General features: G+C 41.7%; 1 protein-coding gene across 3 annotated transcripts in view; it reads left to right on the top strand.

Annotated features, from left to right (window-relative positions):
- The window catches only part of SLC16A12 (solute carrier family 16 member 12), a 104,547-nt gene extending 90,057 nt beyond the window's left edge, over window positions 1-14,490 (top strand). For 2 of the 3 annotated variants that reach the window (XM_066355805.1, XM_066355806.1), the window contains exons 3-7: window positions 1,325-1,428; window positions 5,151-5,294; window positions 7,508-8,090; window positions 9,546-9,805; window positions 13,311-14,490. In XM_066355805.1, the coding sequence (XP_066211902.1) occupies window positions 1,325-1,428; window positions 5,151-5,294; window positions 7,508-8,090; window positions 9,546-9,805; window positions 13,311-13,621 (1,402 nt within the window). In that variant the 3' untranslated portion in view covers window positions 13,622-14,490. The remainder of the gene's footprint in view (window positions 1-1,324; window positions 1,429-5,150; window positions 5,295-7,507; window positions 8,091-9,545; window positions 9,806-13,310) is intronic. The other variant, XM_066355807.1, reaches the window with a different exon arrangement.
- The last annotated feature ends 6,654 nt before the right edge of the window (window positions 14,491-21,144 follow it).

Below are 21,144 nucleotides of genomic sequence, written 5' to 3' on the forward strand. Positions count from 1 at the left end.
TTATTGATGGACAAATGAGTTGGTTATAATATTTGGCTATTATAGTTACCAGAATCTTTCCTTTTTTGTGTAGTTAATATTATTATTATCATAATTATTTGTTTATTACTTTCGGTTAAAACCTAGAAGTGAAATTGCTGGGTGATGTATTCTTCTTTATTATCAAATTTTAACATATATAGCCTGACCTGTGGTGGCGCAGTGGATAAAGCATCAACCTGGAAATGCTGAGGTCGCCGGTTCGAAACCCTGGGCTTGCCTGGTCAAGGCACATATGGGAGTTGATGCTTCAAGCTCCTCCCCACCTTCTCTCTCTGTCTCTCTCTCCTCTCTCTCCCTCTCTGTCTCTCTCTCTCCTCTCTAAAAATGAATAAATAAAATAAACAAAAAAAATAAAATAAATAAAAATTTTAACATATATAGGTTGCAGATGTTAGTTAAATATTAAGGTGGATAAGAATACATGTTTTTTAACCTGCCATCTTTTTTATAAGACCTTTCCTACAGCAGTGATCCTCACATCCACTTGGCTTCAGCAACCCCTACAGTGGATGAACACTTGTTCTTATCCTTTATAATGGCCCAATGGTCAGCTTCTGATTTCCCACTTATTATGGTCCAAAAAACTTCCACTGGAAACCAGTTTAAACCCATGGGGACTGGAACAATCGATTGAACCAAAACTTTAAGCTCTGATTCAAATTCAAATTCATGTTCTTTCTTTTCTTTCCTTCCTTCCTTCCTTCCTTCCTTCCTTCCTTCCTTGTTTCCTTCCTTTCTTTTTCTTTCTTTCTCTTTTCTATCTTTTCTTTCCTTTCTCTCTCCTTTCTTCTTTCTTTCTTTCCTTCCTTCCTTCCTTTCTTTCTTTCTTTCTTTCTTTCTTTCTTTCTTTCTTTCTTTCTTTCTTTTTCTTTCTTACTGGAACAATCAATTGAACCAAAACTTTAAGCTCTGATTCAAATTCATGCCTCTTTCTTTCTTTCTTTCTTTTTCTTTCTTTCTTTCTTTCTTTCTTTTCTTCTTTCCTTCCTTCCTTCCTTCCTTGTTTCCTTCCTTTCTTTTTCTTTCTTTCTCTTTTCTTTTCTATCTTTTCTTTCCTTTCTCTCTTCTTTCTTTCTTTCTTTCTTTCTTTCTTCTTTCTTTCTTTCTTTCTTTCTTTCTTTTTCTTTCTTACTGGAACAATCAATTGAACCAAAACGTTAAGCTCTGATTCAAATTTATGCCTCTTTCTTTCTTTCTTTCTTTCTTTCTTTCTTTCTTTCTTTCTTTTCTTCCTTCCTTCCTTCCTTCCTTCCTTCATAACATACTTTCACTTATTTTTCAGATGTATTTCAATTTTTTTTGTGGAGTTCCAGACCTACTTCACTCAGGATTATGCACAAACAGCATGGATCCATTCCATTGTAGACTGTGTGACCATGCTCTGTGGTAAGTATCACTTACCAGGGATAGACAATCACTGGTTATTTTCAAACTCTACATGGCAATGACCTTCTATTGCCTTTGATTACTAATGTTTTTCTTAGTAGAAAGAATATGATAAGATTGGCTAAGACTAAAACAAAAGAATGAGCCTACCTTCAGCCAAACCCAACTAGTCATGTTCTTGGAACTAATGCTCTTAACTGATGTCAAATGGAACAGGTAGTTAATAACTCAGGAGGATACTTGCCATTTGGTTCTTTCATAATAAGATAGGATTCTGGGCATATAGGACCTGTCCTGATTTTGGAAGCAGCTAACCATACAGTGTATGCTTGATTTCTTTCTTTCAAATGCTGTGATCATCATCTCATTTTTCAGCCATGTATCAATAAATAGTCCTTGTATAGCACTGTGAGCCATTTCTGTATGTTCTCCTTAAATGAGGGCAAACAATATATGTGTTGCATCTCAAGTCTTATTTTCATTCTGTTCCCTCCCAGAGGTTTCAAACTTTGTCTCCTAGGTTTTATCATTTTTATGCATAAATTTTCATTCTTAGAGAAGTATTGGGGAAGGATAGGATGGTATAATCTTGAGGGTTTTTTTTATAATTTTCAAACCAAAATTATTATATTAGTGGCTTAGAGAGTTTCTGAGATTGAGTGAAATTGATATGATCTATTTGCAAGGTAGACCCACTTAATCCTTTCATTGAAATGAATGTTGAGTATTTTATTTTATTATTTTATTTATTTATTTATTTATTTTGGTATTTTTCTGGAGTTAGAAGTGGGGAGGCAGTCAGACAGATTCCTGCATGCACCCGACTGGGATATACCCGGCATGCCCACCAGTGGGCCAATGCTCTGCCCATCTGGGGTGTCACTCCGTTGCAATCTAAGCCATTCCAGCGCCTGAGGCAAAGGCCACGGAGTCATCCTCAGCACCCAGGCGAACTTTGCTCCAGTGGAACTTTGGCTGCGGGAGGGGAAGAGAGACATAGAGAGAAAGGAGAGGGGGAAGGGTGGAGAAGCAGATGAGTTCTTCTCCTGTGTGCCCTGTCTGGGAATCGAACCCAGGGCTTCCACACGCTGGGCGGATGCTCTACTGCTGAGCCAACCAGCCAGGGCTGAATCTTGAGTATTTTAGAAAACTGCTGTCTCTTTAGGCCATACCTTTGTGGTAAAGGGAAATACTATATTATTTAGTAACTTATCAATAATGTCATCTGATTCCTTTCTAGGTACTAGTTCATATTTATTTTTAGAAAAAAAATATATACATACTCAGGAATCAATTGGATTGTGCTAAAATTTACTTCCTTGGAGGAATTTGAGAGCAATTCTAGAACTAAAAGCACGTTTCTTGAGAAGGCTGAATTGGCTCTTTTTACTAATAACACTGGAAAGTCTTCACTTGATCTTAGCCAAGAGGTCGAGAAGCGATCACACTGGAAGATCTTAAAGGGAGAGTATCTATATCTGTATTTATATATATATATATATATATATCTTTGGGTTTTCTAGCCTGTATATATATGTATATATTTTTTAAACCAGTATGACATTCACTGGGTCTTCAGGGTCACATGATTAGTGATAATCTTTGTAGGAACAAGTCAAGAGAGCCGTGTTTGTCTTTATCAAGGTATACAGATGACTCGTTTCTCTCACTGTTATCTTTTGGAGAATATTTATAATCTTCAAAAGAGGAATAAATGACCCTCAGTGACCAGTATGGTCACAATGACCATGTGAGACATTTAGCCAGAGCAGAGGCATTCTTAAATATGCAGCATATTTAAATTCCACGCAGGGACTTGAGGTTGAGGCCAGTTGTGCCTAATTACCCACTTGCTCACTTGGAAGGATTAGTTAAGTATAGACTATGAACAAGAGGCTGCAGAATCCCATCTAAGACACTTACTGGAGACATATCTGCCCTATGATGAACAGAGAAGAGAAGGTTTTTCATTGAATTTGGTAAAAGTTTTGTCACTTTTCCAATAATCATTACAGCAGCAGCCTGGAAAATTAGACATATTTTGGGAAGATTTGCTCATTCCTATTCTCCAGTGGTTATATATACAGCCAGCCACTTTTTTTTAACTAGAGAGCAGACATCAGGCTGATGACTGATTCTGTCATGTACACTTGAATCCGGTTCAGTTTGATCAACACAAAAATTATACTCCACAGAACCAAGACAACTGGCTCACTGACTCTTCTGATCTGGTTATTGGTGTCAGCATGAACTGTTCGTTAAAAAGATATTCACTGCTTCCCTTAGCCATCCTCCCTGCCATCACTTTGGGAGACTCAAGGAGCCAGAAGAACAGGTTGAAATAACCCTGAGCCTGACCAGGCGGTGGCGCAGTGGATAGAGCGTCAGACTGGGATGTGGAAAGACCCAGGTTCAAGACCTCGAGGTCACCAGCTTGAGCGCAGGCTCATCTGGTTTGAGCAAAACCTCACCAGCTTGGACCCAAGGCTGCTGGCTTGAGCAAGGGGTTACTCGGTCTGCTGTAGCCCCGCGGTCAAGGCACATATGAGAAAGCAATCAATGAACAACTAAGGTGTCGCAATGCGCAATGAAAAACTAATGATTGATGCTTCTCATCTCTCCATTCCTGTCTGTCTGTCCCTGTCTATCCCTCTCTCTGACTCTCTCTCTGTCTCTGTAAAAAAAAAAAAAAAAAAGAAATAACCCCGAACTTGGTGTCAGGTGCCCTGGCCTATACTTCTTAGTGATCTTGGGCATGTCATATTTCCTTGAACTTCAATTTCTCCTTGACCTCTTCCAGCTTTAATTAATATTCTATAAACCTGGAAATTGGCACAATTTTGATGCATTATTAAACCACAGATACACTGCTCACAAAAATTAGGGGATGTTTTTAAATGAATGTGAAGAGATAATAAAAAGAAGCATTTTGGGCTTTTTTTTTATTAAACAGGAACATCAGAAAATCAAATGACAAGAAAGTTGTTCGATTATGCAAATAAGATGCAAAACCAACTTTTATTTTGTTGGTGAAAATGTACTTTACAAAAGGCTGAAAGTACTGGAGTGTCTACACATTCATATTCATTTTGAAATATATCCTCTAATTTTTGTGAGCAGTGCAGAATGAGGCCAACCAAAATGTCACCTTGGGTGCAAGCATTCTCTTAGATTTTTCTGGGTTTCGATTTCTCATTCATAAGGTTTCCAGAAATCAGTGCCAGATGGTGGCATCTGTCAATCATCTCCCTCGCTTTTTCCTGTGTAACACTGCTGGTCACATGGTATTGCCCACTTTCCTTTTTTGCCATTAACTGTCATAATTATTGCTAAAGGCATATAAGCAATACTGTATGAAAAATACAAAGCACATCCCTGTGCCAGTGACATATAGCTTAAATAAGCAGTTGATTTCACTGTTTAGAGATCACCCCACAGTTTGGGGATTACAACTGGAATAGGACCGAGAAGTAGAACAAGCGTGGATTTACAAGTCAGGACGCTTGACCCTGGTTTCAGCTTTGCTACTTATTCTCTTTGTGGCCATGGATAGCTCGTGTCCTGTCTCCTCAGTTTTCAAATCTGCAAAATGAGCGTGCTGGGGTGGGGCGGGGGCTTGGTGGTTTCAAGTCAGCCGTTCTCTGCTCTGCCAATGGAACACCTCGGCCTTTTCACAGGCCCTCAGGCCTTGCTGTTGAACCTATTTATTATTGTTTTTGAAGCTCCGCTTGGGAGTGTTGTCAGTAACCATTTATCCTGTCAAGTGGGAATCATGCTGGGTGGCTTGCTTGCATCTACTGGTCTCATCCTGGGCTCCTTTGCCACCAGTCTGAAGCATCTCTACCTCACTCTGGGAGTTCTTACAGGTAAGGGCACTTCATACGGCTCCTCTCATCCCACCCCATTCAGACTTTGTCAGGCACGTCAACAGAGCAGTAACTCACACATTATTCCCTTTGTTAGATGCATCATTTAGCCGACTTAGCTTACATCTACCTAGCTAGCAGTTAGACAAAAGAGCTGGAAATGCAATTGATTGTATGACTGTAATGAAAATGCATCACCACTTTAATTCAGCCACATGATAGAACGAACTGCTGCCCTTTGGCAGCAGAGTATGGCTGCAATTCTGTGCTAAGAAGCCACAAGATTTTAGCCAGGACAATATAAATTTTCAGCAATGATCAATCTCCCAATGTCTTTAATAAGACATTAAAATACCATCTGCAGTTGACTCAAGTCACCCCTGCTTTACAGTGGATATGATTGTGCAGTAAATGGGGGTTTCCAATTTAAAAGAGAAAGCCCCCTGTTGTGAATATTTTTGTATTACATATTCTCTCTCAATGTTATGGAAGTATACTTTAGAGCAGTGGTTCTCAACCTTTCTAATGCCGTGACCCCGCAATACAGTTCCTCATGTTGCGGTGACCCCAAACCAAAAAATAATTTTGGTGGCTACTTCATAACTGTAATTTTGCTACAGTTATGATTCGGAATGTAAATACCTGATATGCATTATGTATTTTTCCGATGGCTTTAGGCGACCCCGCCGGGGTCACGACCCACAGGTTGAGAACCGCTGCTTTAGAGAATTGTAATGAACCCCACAGAAAGAGAAGCAACATATGTGTATCCCATCAGGACGGAATAGGATCAAGGTGGGGGGGTTGGCGGGACTGGAGCAGCAGCTTGCCCCATCACTCAGAGGGGTGTGGAGAGTAGCACTAACTCATGTCCAGGCACTGTGCCACAGGGGTAGCATGATCAGGCCAGTAAATAATATCATTTCATAGCGAGGATATAAATCTACCTTTGTCAGCTCAAAAAGGTATCTGTCCCATGTAACCCAAAGGGCCTGGCTTCTAGGGTGTCCAGTCATCCCAGTTTAGCAGGGGTTGTCCTGGTCTTAACTCTGATCTCAGAGTTTCTTTGGGAAACCCCTCCAGTCGGGCCAATTAGGATCACTGGTCGCCCTGCACTGCAGGTGGGAACGGGAGCTGAATGGAGTTCTCCTTTTTTCCCCCTGACATTAGATGCCATGAGTTTCAGGTTTAAAGCCCTTCAGATTTTCTTGGTTTAAAAGGAATAGATGCTGAAACTCTTTAGGAGGCTTCCTGCTGACTTTAAGGGATATTTTCAGGTGTACATATGATGTTCATGTATAAAGCTGGCACAGTGTTTTCCAATTATATGAAATTATTCTGGAACTTTCATGGGCACATGTGTGCTATTTACACTAAAATTTCAGAATGGTCCCAATTAACAGACTTCTGTCTTCATAGGCAGTGAAAATTTGAGGCAATTCTCTGGATATTTTAAGTTAGAAGGAGGTGTTATTGGGGAGAATAAGTTTCTTAAGTCAGCATTATCTTGATTTTTTTAATTAATTCAAATTTAGTTTAATAGTTTTTAAGTCCATTTAATTTTTTTTTATTTTGGGTGAGAGGAAGGGAGATAGTGAGACAGATTCCCACATGTGCCCCCGACTGAGACCCACCCAGCAAGCCCATCTGGGACCAATGCTTGAGTACTGAGCCACTTTCAGTGCCTGAGGCTGATGTAATCCAATGGAGCTATCCTCAGTGCCTGGGGCCACACTTGAACCAATCAAGCCAATGGCTGTGGGAGGGGAAGAGAGAGAAGGGAGAGAGTGAGGGTGGGAGAAGCAGATGGCCACTTCTCCTGTGTGCCCTGATGGGGTATCAAACCTGGGATGTCCATGTGCCAGGCCAACGCACTACCACATGAGTGGCCAATGCATGAGCCACATGCCAGGGCTCCATTTCATTTTTTTAAGAAGTCATACTTCTTTAAGGTCTGTGGGTTGTTTATTTTTCCCCCTTAGGTCTATGGGTTTGGTTTTTTTTTCAAGAAGAAAGTCATATATATGCTACACTTTCCAAATTGTCAATGATTGGTGAGCGGAGACCTGTTTTAGCTTGGTGTAGAAGAACAGTTTAAAAAGAATTAATAGAAGGTCAGATTCTCTCTGACACAAATGCCTTCATTCTGAGATAGTCTCTTTCGTTGGCTGTCCTTGGAGCACCAGCACTCACAGAGTTCTCTTTCTCCTCAGGTCTCGGGTTTGCACTGTGTTACTCTCCAGCTATTGCCATGGTGGGCAAGTACTTCAGCAGACGGAAAGCCCTTGCCTATGGGATCGCCATGTCGGGAAGTGGCATTGGCACCTTCATCCTGGCTCCTGTGGTTCAGCTCCTTATTGAACAGTTTTCCTGGCGGGGAGCATTACTCATTCTCGGAGGATTTGTTTTAAATCTTTGTGTTTGCGGTGCCTTGATGCGGCCAATTACTCTTAAGGAGGACCATACCATTCCAGAACAGAACCATGTCTGTAGAACTCAGAAACAAGACTTTAATAAGCGCGTGTCTCCCTGTTCACGTTTGACGAAAGAATGGGTACAGACCTGCCTCTGTTGCTCTTTGCAGCAGGAATACAGTTTCTTACTGATGTCAGACTTCATTGTATTAGCCATCTCCGTTCTGTTCATGGCATACGGATGCAGCCCTCTCTTTGTGTACTTGGTGCCTTATGCTTTGAGTGTTGGAGTGAGTCACCAGCAAGCTGCTTTCCTTATGTCCACACTCGGGGTGATTGACATCATTGGCAATATCACATTTGGATGGCTAACCGACAGAAGGTAAAATTTGTGAAACCACAATCGGTTCCCCATCAGGGGGACTGTAAGTTTTGAGTTTCCCTCATCCCCTTTCCCTGTAGAATACCTGGGTCTGAATGATGTTTACAAGTTTTCAATGTCTGAAGGCAACTGCCTTCCTGGTTCGTCTAGTCAGAGGTTGGCAAGCTTTCTGCAAAAGGTCAGATAGTGAACATTTTTGGCTTTGTGGATTATATGGTCACAACTACCAACTGTTGTTGTTGCAGCACACAAGCAGCCCTAGACAATATGTGAACAAATGGAAGTGACTGTGTTTCCATAAGACTTTATTTATGGACACTAAAATTTGAATTTTTCATATAATTTTGAAATTTTACAAAATATTGGTTTTTTAACTTTTTTTTTCTTCTTCCAACTATTCAAAAATGGAAAAATCACTCTGAGTTCACTGATCGTGTAAAAACAGGTAGTGGGCTGGATTAAGTCATAGTTTTCTGATCTCTTTTCTAGATGGTTTAAGATGGTGAGTATTTCTCAATTGCCAAACACTAGGGCAACCATAAGTTCTGGTGATAGATTTAATTCCATCCTAAGTCAAGTCAGTCCTTAGGTAAGACAACTTATGGCGGGTGTCATGGTCTTCGTTTCCTTTGAACCACTCCAGAGACCGGCTGGGAGGAGAGAAAGAGAGGAGCAGAATCCATTCTAGGGAGGAGGATCAGAGGAGTAATAACAGCTTATCTGGGGCCACATTTTCATGACTGACAGTGCAAATGGCAACTACTGACATTATAATTGTAGGCTTCGAAACCAACGTTATAAGAAATCTGCCGATCTGGTTTTTCAGCTAGTGCTTGTTGGTTTGGAGTGAAGACATCAAGGCACTCATACTCTCCTAAATGATGGATTCTTCACACTTAAGCTGGGACCTAGCAGAGCTATCATCCTGTGGCTTCTCACACATTATGTAATTGGTAATTAATCAGGATCCAGCTGCCATTCTGAAGTGTGATGAATATAATATTTAGGATTAATTTCACATTTTTAATGGTTAAGGAGGAAGGAGAGAGGAAGAGGTACCTGTCTTTACAATCAAATAACTCAACAAGAAGCAGCCTGGTGTGGGTCTGATGGAGCAATCTCTTGTCTGAAATATACAACATCTAAGTTCTCATGCTGCTTGTTCTGCTCCTGATTACCCTGGGACCCAGGGAAAATCACCTAACCCTCGGATTCTCAAGGGTCTTCATCTGTAAAACAGGCTAGTGCAATATTTGCCTGTCAACCTCACAGCATTTTGTGAGGTTCAAAGAAGACTGTGGGTGGAAAAAAAATTTAAAGCATAGATGGCTGGTGCCGCTTTTCCACGGAGTCTTCTATAAATAGCCGGGATGCTTACTGCTGTACGGCCTGGTTCAAAAGCTCTTTGACAGAACCTGGGCACACCGCCCTCATTTCTGCTCTTCAAACCCACAGGTTCCTGAAGAACTACCAGTACGTCTGCTACCTCTTTGCCGTGGGCCTGGACGGGCTCTGCTATCTCTGCCTCCCAGTGCTTCAGAGCCTCCCCCTGCTCGTGCCTTTCTCCTGTACCTTTGGCTACTTTGACGGTGCCTACGTGACTCTGATCCCAGTGGTGACTGCCGAGATAGTGGGGACCACCTCTCTGTCATCAGCACTCGGTGTGGTGTACTTTCTTCATGCAGTGCCGTACTTGGTGAGCCCACCCATTGCAGGTAAGTTTCCAGAAAGAACACCAGCCGCCGATGGTCTCTGCTGTATTGATGTGAGAACAGTGAACTCACACACATAAAAAAAGGAGGATTGCGGCCCTGGCCAGTTGGCTCAGCAGTAGAGCGTCGGCCTGGCGTGCTGGGGACCCGGGTTCGATTCCCGGCCGGGGCACATAGGAGAAGCGACCATTTGCTTCTCTACCCCCCCCCTCCTTCCTCTCTGTCTCTCTCTTCCCCTCCCACAGCCAAGGCTCCATTGGAGCAAAGATGGCCCGGGCGCTGGGGATGGCTCCTTGGCCTCTGCCTCAGGCGCTAGAGTGGCTCTGGTCGCGGCAGAGCGATGCCCCGGAGGGGCAGAGCATCGCCCCCTGGTGGGCGTGCCGGGTGGATCCCGGTCGGGCGCATGCGGGAGTCTGTCTGTCTCTCCCCGTTTCCAGCTTCAGAAAAATACAAAAAAAAAAAAAAAAGGAGGATTGCAAGTAAGTTGGGGAAGAGGGAAAACAAAAGGGATGCAGGAGCCACCAACACATCGTGATCTCACCTACATCCTTGTTTTATAACCGTCTTCTAACCAAGTAAGGACTTCACCTTGTGGGAAAGAAAATGCCTCAGATTAGGGTCTTAACTCCATTCCACACTAATGACGAGAGCAGTGGAAAGGAGCGGCTGCTGAGACTTAGAAATTAAGTTGGGCACATTCAGAAGGAAGTCTGGTGGGGTACAGGATTCTAAGAGGAGACAGTGGGTGGGGAGGCTGAAATGTAAGTCAGAGTGGAGTGCCTTATGCGCCAGCCCAAAGAAGCTGGGGCCCTATGGCCTTCAGAGACTAGGGAGAGTGTGACAGTGGTTGTGCAAATGGGTGATATGGTAAAGAGTGTGTTTTAGGAAATGTGATCTAGCAACTGATCTGGGCATTCAAGAGAGAAGCAGTTAGGTTCAGGAACAAACCGATAAAGGTCCAAATGAGTGCTGCTGCAGCAGAGGGAGAAATGAGCTCTTGGGGGCAGAGAGAAGGTTTAAACACATAAACTGAACTTATCACATCGGGGTGAAGGAGAGAAAGAAGCCCAAAATTACTTAGAAAATAATGGCATGGTTAAAAGAAATAAAGTTGGAGAAAGTGGCTTTGCCAGAAAAAAGTAATGAATTTAAGGTTTAGATATATTGTTGAGATACGTGAAATACCCAATAAAATGGCCAGTAGAGCTCTTTAGGGATGAAATCAAATGTGAGGGAGGCCATGTTTGACGTACAGGTTTGTGAGTCATCAGCGAAATCATCTAGAATGTTTTGCAAACTGTCAAATATGATAGAAATTTAAAGCATGATGAAACAAGTGATTCAATAAGTATTTATTGCTTGTGGACAAGCATTATGCTCAATGCTGCTGATACAGCAGCAAACGCGTCAGGAACCATTCCTCCTTCCTAGAATATGTGGTCTAGATCGAGGTCCTGGGACCACGTTCATTAGTATCCGCTGGAAACCTTATTAAAAAGGCAGATTCCTTGACCCTCTCTTTTGTGATCTGAATCTCTGGGGATGAGTTTCAGGAATCTAAATTCTAGACCAGCTTTCTCACTAGACTGAGACTAACTAGTCCAGATCATTACCTGCTTAAATTAAAACCAAGACAATGGAGGTCTCTGAAAATAGGTAAAAAGAAATGAAACAAACATTTCCTAGAAGGAAAGACAGGAATCTTTTAAAGAAGCCAGGATTCTGCTTTAGCTGCTGTTGTTGAAAGATAATTTAGGGTTATTTCCAAACCCCAGCAATTGCTAAAGCAGCAAATGACAGGAAACTGCTTACGTGGTGACTACAGATGGAAATTCCTGGTTAGTTTAAACTCCATGATGAAGGATGATATGTTTACTGCTTCTTTTATGAAAATTGCTCCAAATGTTCATACTCCACCCTTCATAGCCAATTTTTGTTTGCTAGCCTTTAGGAGCAGTATAATTCTGTTAAAAAGTTATGGGACATGAAACAAAACTGGGATTCCTGGATTCTTTTCTCAATCTAGGGCCTTTATTCAGCAAATCAGACATTGTATTCATTGCGAGGTATTAGAGGATTAGGGTATGCATTCTTATTATAATACTTCTCTTATGTAATTACCTTTAAAATGACAACTTTCTACTCAGTATCTTCTCTTTGGTGCTACAGAAATGCACAAGTAAATCACAAGATAACTAGGATATTTTTTTTTTTCATTTTTCCAAAGCTGGAAATGGGGAGGCAGTCAGACAGACTCCCACATGCGCCCGACTGGGATCCACCCGGCATGCCCACCAGGGGGCGATGCTTTGCCCCTCTGGGGCGTCGCTCTGTTGCGTCCAGAGCCATTCTAGCGCCTGAGGCAGAGGCCACAGAGCCATCCCCAGCGCCCGGGCCATCTTTGCTCCAATGGAGCCTTTGCTGCAGGAGGGTAAGAGAGAGACAAGAGAGGAAGGAGAGGGGGAGGGGTGGAGAAGCAGATGGGCACCTCTCCCATGTGCCCTGGCCGGGAATCAAACCCGGGACTCCTGCACGCCAGGCCAATGCTCTACCACTGAGCCAACCAGCCAGGGCCAACAATTTTTATTTTAAAGATTTTATTGATTTTAGAGAGAGGAGATAGAGGGAGAAAGGCAGGGCAGAGAGGAGTGGGAAGCATCAACTTGTACTTGCTTCTTAGATATGCTGTGTGCCTTGCCTGAGCAGGCCCAGGGTTTTGAACTGGGAACCTCAGCATTCCAGGTTGGTGATTTAGCCACTGCACCACCACAGGTTAAGTTCATTTAACTTTACAATCCCCAAATAATTGCCTTCAAAAGTCTGATTTTACCCATTAATTCTCTGATCTTTGTGGCCCATATTTTGCATAACATATAACCTGGTTCTCCTCAAATTTTAAAGCTGGCATAGATGCTCAGATCAACCTATTCTAAAAAGAGATAAAAGAAAAAAGAACCGTGATAGCAGACTTATGTTTTCTGAAATTTGTATTAGCAACTTCTAAAATGGCCCAAAGTTCTGGTTTTCAAACTGAATGGGGTATAATGACTGGCAAACCCACTTGGAAATCTGGGTTCTGCTTTATCCAGAAACATGTACTGAAGATAGTTTATGGGTGCTAAAATACTATTAGTATTTTGTATGATTATTTTCTCTTAACACCTATATAATTGATCCCAATGTCAATAATGTGAATGCTATTTTTATTTTTCTACCATATTCCATGGAATTAATAATAATAAGTAATATTGATTTTGTGATTACTAAGGGTGGGACACTCTTCCAGGCACTTTATATAATAGAAACCATTTATTTTAGAAGTCTCCTTAGAAAATAGCATGCATTTTTCAGTTGCTGCACAATATTTTTTAGGATATCTGATGTTTTCATCAAGATTATAATGGTAGTGCTAGCAATCTGTTTTTATTATCCTTACAAAGTATTAGACTTCAGAGTGGGCAACTGAATATTCAACTCAACAATATGGTTTTGCTGTTGCTTGTTACAGGGTGGCTGGTGGATACGACGGGCAGCTACACTGCAGCGTTTCTTCTCTGTGGATTTTCAATGATATTCAGTTCTGTGTTGCTTGGCTTTGCTAGACTTATTAAGAAGACGAAAAAAACCCAGCCGCGGTTCCTTGCCAAAGAATCTGATCCCAAGCTGCAGCTATGGACCAACGGATCTGTGGCTTACTCTGTGGCGAGTGAATTAGATCAGAAAGACGGTGAATCTGTGGCTTACTCTGTGGCGAGTGAATTAGATCAGAAAGACGGTGAATCTGTGGCGATGGCTGTGCCTGGCTACAACCCCACATGACCCATGGCCTTCGCAGCCTGGGAATTTGCAGGGCTGAGTGAGGGGACTGCTGGACTGTACATGTTTCTAAAGCATTTTATTTTGGCAGAAGCATTGCCTTCCAAGGAAATTATTATGAGTGTTTTGTTGACATATTTATAGGGGGAAATAGCAAATAACAAAGCAAGCTGGACTGGCTCAGAGTTTCCTCATCTGGGATTTGTACTCCCAGTTGAACTCGTATCTTGCAGGCAGTGAGCATAATAACTCCGTGGAGAGTGTTAGAACCTAGTTGATGTAATTAGCTGGAATTAGGGGTAATTTCAAGGCATGACCAAAGCAGATGACACTGGGCAGAAACAGCTCTGCCCCTCTATCTTCCCTCTTTAGTTAGAAGCTAAAGAGAAACATGGGCATGTAGCTTAGTTTACTTGATACTATTTGGAGAAGGGGGTCAGCTTAGGTGTGGTAGTCGAAGGTCGAGATGCCAAACCTTTTTTACAGTGGAGCTTCTCATTAGGGTTTTAACCAGAGTTGTTGAAGAATATTTTAGATTTTTCAAAAAAACAATGATTAATACAGAATGAAAGTAACCGCCTCTCTCCCTGTGCCCACCCACACACCCTCCTTCAACTAGCTCTTGCCTTTGGCAAGGGGTAGGCACCATATTGAGAATCCAACGAACCATGGAATGCCATGGTTGGAAGTGGTCGTGAGGGTGGCTGGAAAGAGCTTCTATTTGAAATTGTGCACTGGAAACTGAAAGCTTTTTCCGAAGACTGTCCCAGGCTCTCGCCTCTGTTCCTACCGCATACAATACTTTAAGTTTAGCACAGCGGTTCTCAACCTGGGGGTCGCGACCCCGGCGGGGGGTCAAATGACCAAAACACAGGGGTCGCCTAAAGCCATCGGAAATACATATTTTATTTAAAAATTCCTTTTTTTTTTTTTTTTTTGCATTTTTCTGAAGCTGGAAACAGGGAGAGACAGTCAGACAGACTCCCGCATGCGCCCGACAGGGATCCGCCCGGCACGCCCACCATGGGGCGACGCTCTGCCCACCAGGGGGTGATGCTCTGCCCATCCTGGCATCGCCATGTTGCGACCAGAGCCACTCTAGCGCCTGAGGCAGAGGCCACAGAGCCATCCCCAGCGCCCGGGCCATCTTTGCTCCAATGGAGCCTTGGCTGCGGGAGGGGAAGAGAGAGACAGAGAGGAAAGCGCGGCGGAGGGGTGGAGAAGCAAATGGGCGCTTCTCCTGTGTGCCCTGGCCGGGAATCGAACCCGGGTCCTCCGCACGCTAGGCCGACGCTCTACCGCTGAGCCAACCGGCCAGGGCTAAAAATTCCAATGGCTTTAGGCGACCCCTGTGTTTTGGTCGTTCGACCTCCGCCAGGGTCGCGACCCACAGGTTGAGAACCGCTGGTTTAGCAGAACACACCAAGTTGCAAGGTCAGTTTCTACCTGAAATGTCAACAGCAACACTTCCCATGCCCCCCTTCCCCGGAAAAAAAACTCTTATTTAAATTGCAGACACATTCCTGTTAAGAATGGAAAAATGCTGGCAGTAATCCAACTGGCCAGGAATTGAATTCTTGAATCAGCAGGTCTCTGGTGAGTTTTCTTTTCAGATCAGACATTTAAGTTCATCATTACCCAAAACAAGACTTGGGTAATGCTTGAAAAATATTATTCTGGAGAAATTCTAAAGTGAGAGTCCCTTCTCCCCATGTTACTTCCTGCTCAGTTGTCCACTACTCGTCTCCTCATGGATAATCATTAGACACTTGGTGAACCTTTTCAACTGAGAGAAGCCATCGGGGTTAGTTAACCTCAGCATCATAGATCGCACTCTCATCAATTATAGCTTTGGTCAGGGGAAAGAGTGGAGATTAAGAGAGCCAGTGACGTGATAATTTACAGTTTCTAGAACTCTTTCATGTACCTTAACTGATTGGATTAGAATCGTTTACTAATTCCCAGGTACTCTACTTTCCAGTGGTGTAAAATCATTTCTAAATCTTCAGATTGAAGAGGGTAGGCATAGGGAGAGAAGAGATGGCCAGATCCCACAGTTTGTCTTTAACCCTTTTATATACATAAAATGATCATCCTGAACCCCAAGGTATGTTGCAACTGTAAATAGGGGCACATTAACACAATTGAAAGGCGGTTTTAATTATTGAACACATTTAAATCTAAACTTCGAGAAGATCATTTTATCCTGAAGGGCATTTAATCCACTGTCCCCCAGTGGCCTCACAAATACCCTGCCTGAGGTAGTGAGAGGAAAAATACAGCAGTAAAGAAAATTCTAGGTTGGCTAAGCATGTTCAGCAAGAGTTTTTGCCTATAACTGGATTATTTCATAAAATTACATATTAATACAGTGCTTTCAGAATGACATACTGACTTGATTTGATGGGAGAAAACTGTAATATTTCATAGTTGTTTTCCAAAGAAATTTGAATGTCACTTGTTATCTTTTATTTTATTTTCTGACCATTTTTATTATCTTTTTACTTAGTTTGTGAATTTAGTTTTGAACTTTGTCATTTGTAATTTTAAAACAATATTTGGGAAATATCTATAAAAATTCAAAGTTAACAATGAAGTTATGTGTGTTTAGAATAGCTCTTTACACTAAATGTCATTTCTTGAGCCTTCAATTCTAAAGATGTTTTTAAAATATAAAGTTATTAATATTATTATACATAGTTTTCCTAGTAATAATCATAGTAAAGTTCTATTTATCTGGTTCTGAAATATAATTTCTTTAAAGTATTATAAATATTCCTAAAAAATGAGCATAGAGAACAGAGCTTTTAAAAATTTATATAAAATATTTGGGATATTTTGACTTTATACATGCATAAATTTCTCTTTTATTTTCCTTTTGGGGGCAGCAGTTTTAGAGAACCAGTAGGAAAATGTAGATCTGAGAGACGATCATTGTTATCTCCACAAAATTTTACTGTTACGTTTCCATGTGCCTATATTGTTGATTTCCAAATGGAGGGATTCATGGGAATGATGAGTTTTGTGATGGGGTGGAGCTAGAACTTAAATACTTTTTTACATCACTGCCAGCTCTGCTCTGAAACTGTGTAGAAAAGCAAAGGAAACTAAGTGTTGTAGATACATGTCCCATTGGCCCTCTTTCAGATTGTGATTTTTCCAATAGATAAGAAATCTGGCTTTTGAAATAAATTTTCCTTTTGGAAAAAAAAAAAAAGAAAGAAATCTATGCTAATATTTTCCTATTTCAAAAGCTTAATAAATGAGTTTATAGTCATATTTGGGGAAACATTTTCCCTTGCACAGGGGGTTTGGATTGAATGGTGAGTGGGCTTGCGTGGATCGTGCTCAGATGTAGCTGGCATAAAAAGACGTGGTAGCCATCAAATATTTTACAAAACCCAAAGCCACTTACTGAGTACTTCCAGTGTGTTAGCTACTGTGCTCAGCACTTCCTGTGCATTGTCTTATTGCATCCCCATAATAACCTACATTATCACCATTCTATAGGTGTGGAAACTGAGGCTCCTGGTCCCATAGCGACTGTATGCCGGTAACTCATGAAATCCTGGAAAACTAGGAAGCTGTCTGATTGATGCTGGAAGCTGCCTCCTTCCCTCTGGCCCACTCAGATTGTCTTCTTAAGTGGGCTTAAAAGGGAAAGGGGGGTGAGGGGAGGTGGGGTGGGGTAGAGGAGGGAGAGACAGTGACGGAGGGAGACTTGACTTGGGGTGGTGACCACACAATGCATACACAGAAGATGTGTTGTAGACTTGTGCACCTGAATCCTGTATAATTTTATTAACCAATGTCATCCCCAAAAATTCAGTAAAAATATTTTAAAATTAAACATTTTAAAGAATAAATAAAATTTAAGAAAAGAAGCCATTTGGAAATAGGACTACCCTTGGGCAGATAAATCATTTGGCTTGTGTGTCAATCTTCCAATTAGTATATCTGGGAAGATTCTAGGTTGGAAATTTCCAAGCGTTGTCCCAAGAGTCCAGTTCTATGAACACTACTTCTAGTCTGACCTGTGGTGGCGCAGTGGATACAGTGTTGACCTGGAATGGTGAGGTCGCTGGTTCAAAACCCTGGGCTTGCCTGGTCAAGGCACATATGACAAAGAATGAATGAACAACTAAAGTGAAGCAAGTATGAGTTGATACTTCTTGTTCCCCTAACCCCTTTCTTGCCTTTTTCTGTAAAATCAATAAACAAAATCTTTAAAAAAAAAAAAAAAAAGGCTACTGCTGAGCTGATTCAATTTGCTATTGATCCAGGTTTCTCTTTGGGAACATTGTGCGTGTGTCTGTGTGTGTGTGTGTGTCTGTGTAACTTGGGAAGCACACTTTGTCATAAAAGGGAGTTCCTCCTTCCACATTACCAAAGTCACCTTTTTCAGTCAGGAGTTGGGTTCTTTCTGAAGTGCCTGTACCATTGCCCGGTGATGATGAAGATGGTAGTGTCAACTTGGTACTCAAATTCCTGGTCCTAATCGGTATAATTCTGAAATTGTTTATTGAAATGAAATAGAGTGAATTCAAGGTAGATATATGAGTTTTTTCTTCTTATATTTTAAAGTTGGAATCTTTTTTAAAACTCTGCCAAACAACAGATTTTATACCTGTTAATATACCAAAAGCTGTTATACCAAAGCTGCTATCTGATTGAGGCATGATTATAAAAATAATACAACTGTGTTCAACCCAGAGAGGCGTAATGGAACAGCTCCGTTGTGCTCACATGGAATGCAAGGCCTGGGGCTGGGGCACTGCTCACACAGGGAGCCCCGGACATTGGGAGTTGGCGCACGTGTGCCTCATGCATGAAAAGATGGAGTTTCAGGTATAATCACCACGCAAGCTGTTTTTACTTCACACGAAAACTTTATGCTATGGTTTGACTAGGAGCAGAAGTCCCTGACTAGAGCCTTTTGCCCAGTCCTGTGCTGGCCTCTAACTTATAGGGCATTACTGATAGCACACTGGCGGGCATTTTTAAGAGTCCACAAGAGGAGATAACCAACTAACAACTTATTAAGGACCTCCTTGGAATCTGCCACCATGTTGTACATGGTGGGGAATTCAACATATACATTGTACCCCCTTCCTGATCTGCTGAACAGGTAAACTGAAACACGGGTGATAGCAATGCCAAGAGTTATTAAATGCCAAGGCTGAGAACACTGCATACGCTGGGGGTCAGGAGAGAAAGTAGTCATTGTGTGCTGGAGAAATTTGAGGAGGTGCTGAAGAACCCAGGCCAAGTATGGGATCCAATGGGTTGGAAATCGGCTTGTGCTCCTCATAGGGGAAGAAGCTGGGAGGAAGGGAAGGGGATGTGGCAGCCGCTTTATGTGGCTGAGTTGCAGCTGGTACCTATGGTCAATATAGAATCACACACAAGTTGACTCCTAACTGTTTTGGAGAGGGGACTCACATGAGTGGGAATTTTGGAATTGCTAGGATTTGGGAGTTCACTTGGCTTTTCTAAATTGCAAACAGATATTTTCAGGGCATGGGGTTACACTTCAATATTCACCTCTAAAAAGGGATCATTTATAAGTTTTCTTTTTCTTGGCCTGACCTGTGGTGGCGCAGTGGATAAAGCGTTGACCTGCAATGCGGAGGTCGCTGGTTCGAAACCCTGGGCTTGCCTGGACAAGGCACATATGGGAGTTGATGCTTCCTGCTCCTCCCCACCTTCTCTCTCTCTCTGTCTTTCCTCTCAAAAATGAATTTTAAAAAATAAAAAATATATTTGCTTTTTTTGGTGTGCTTGTTCTTTGTTTTTTATTTAAGTATAGTTGGTATACAATCTTACACTGGGTATATTAGTTTCAAGTATACAATATAGTGACTTGCCACTTATATATTACAATGTGATCACCCCACTAATTCTAGTAATCATCTGTCACTGTGTAAACTTATCACAATATTACTGGCTGTATTCCTCTTCCCCTTTCTCCCCTCCCCCCTGCCTCCCTTCTGGTATACATCCCTTTGGTAGCTGTTTCTGAATCGTTTTCGTTTGGTTTGGTTGGTTTTTAAGATTCTACATATAAATGAAACCACACAGTATTGGTCTTTTTCTGCCTTATTTCACTTAGCATAATACCCTGTGGATCTACCTATGTTGTTGCAAATGGCAAGATTTTATTCTTTTCTATTGCGGTGTAAATTCCATTTATTTTCCATTGTTTGTGTGTGTGTGTGTATGTGTATCACATCTTTATCCATTCATGGACACTGAGGTTACTTTCCACATCTTGGCTACTGTAAATAATGTAATGTATACATAGGGGTGCATATAGCCTTTTAAATTTGTTTTGTTTTCTTTGGATAAATACCAAGAAGTAAAGATTCTGGGTCATGTGGTATATATATTTTTAGTTTTTTTAGGAATCTCCATATTGTTTTCCAAAGCAGCTGCACCAGTTTGCAATCCCACCGACAGTGCACAAGGGTTCCCTTTTCTCACCAACACCTGTTGTTGATTTTTTGATAATAGTCATTGATTGGTGTGAGGTGATATCTCACTGTAGCTTTGATTTGCATTTCTATGATGATTAGTGATGCTGAGCAAGTTTTTCTTCCTAAAGGGTCCAGAGCTTCAGGAACGTTTTCTTTCTTTATTGACATGTTATGCAGCACCGCCACCTGCTGGACTTAGTGAGACTACCTCCCCAGAGTTGCTGATGGCCTCCATTACAGTTCAACTAGACAAGGCCAGCTTTAGAACAAACATGAACTTTGGTTGTTTTCCACTCTTCTGGTCTCCAGTCCTGCTCATTACCCATCCCACGTCCATACCCTTTCTCTCGCAAGTACAAATACAGGGAGAAAGATGCTGTGTGGTGTTCTTCAATATTTTGATTGCCCAGGTCACTTCCCTACATGGAGTATCAGTTACTGGGATGGCCCTGGCCAGTTACTCAGTTGGTTACAGTGTTGTCTTGAGATGCCAAGGTTGTAGGCTCAATCTCCGGTCAGGGCACATATTGGAGCCAACCAGTGAATACACAACTAAGTGGAACACGAATGCTTCTCTCGCTCTTTCCGTTCCTCTGTCTCTCTAAGATCAATAAAAAAAATTAGAAGATAAGTTAAAGTTTGATGATGATTTTGGTTGAGTTGTCTATAAATAACCATTGGTAAAATTTAATGAAAGAAAATTTTTGAGCCCCCTGCCTTCCTTGAGGACCCAGATTGTCATCTGGGTCCTATTTTTGATTCCCTACTAATGTGTTAATCGATTTGATACAATTTGAAAAAGGATTATGTTAAAGTGTAACATATAAAACCTCAAACACATACCAGAATTCGAATTTTGAGAAATGTTGAAACAAAGTGATATAGGGGAGTGTATTCTGTGTCAATCTGAAAGCATAAAACATCATTCTTATTATAGTGGACAAAAATGATGACAGATTTAGTGACTGAATTTACTTTAAAATATGTAATTCCTGCCCTGGCATGTTGGCTCAGCGGTAGAGCGTCGGCCTGGCATGTGGGGGACCCGGG

Source organism: Saccopteryx leptura, chromosome 13, assembly GCF_036850995.1.
Source record: "Saccopteryx leptura isolate mSacLep1 chromosome 13, mSacLep1_pri_phased_curated, whole genome shotgun sequence".
NCBI lineage: Eukaryota > Metazoa > Chordata > Mammalia > Chiroptera > Emballonuridae > Saccopteryx > Saccopteryx leptura.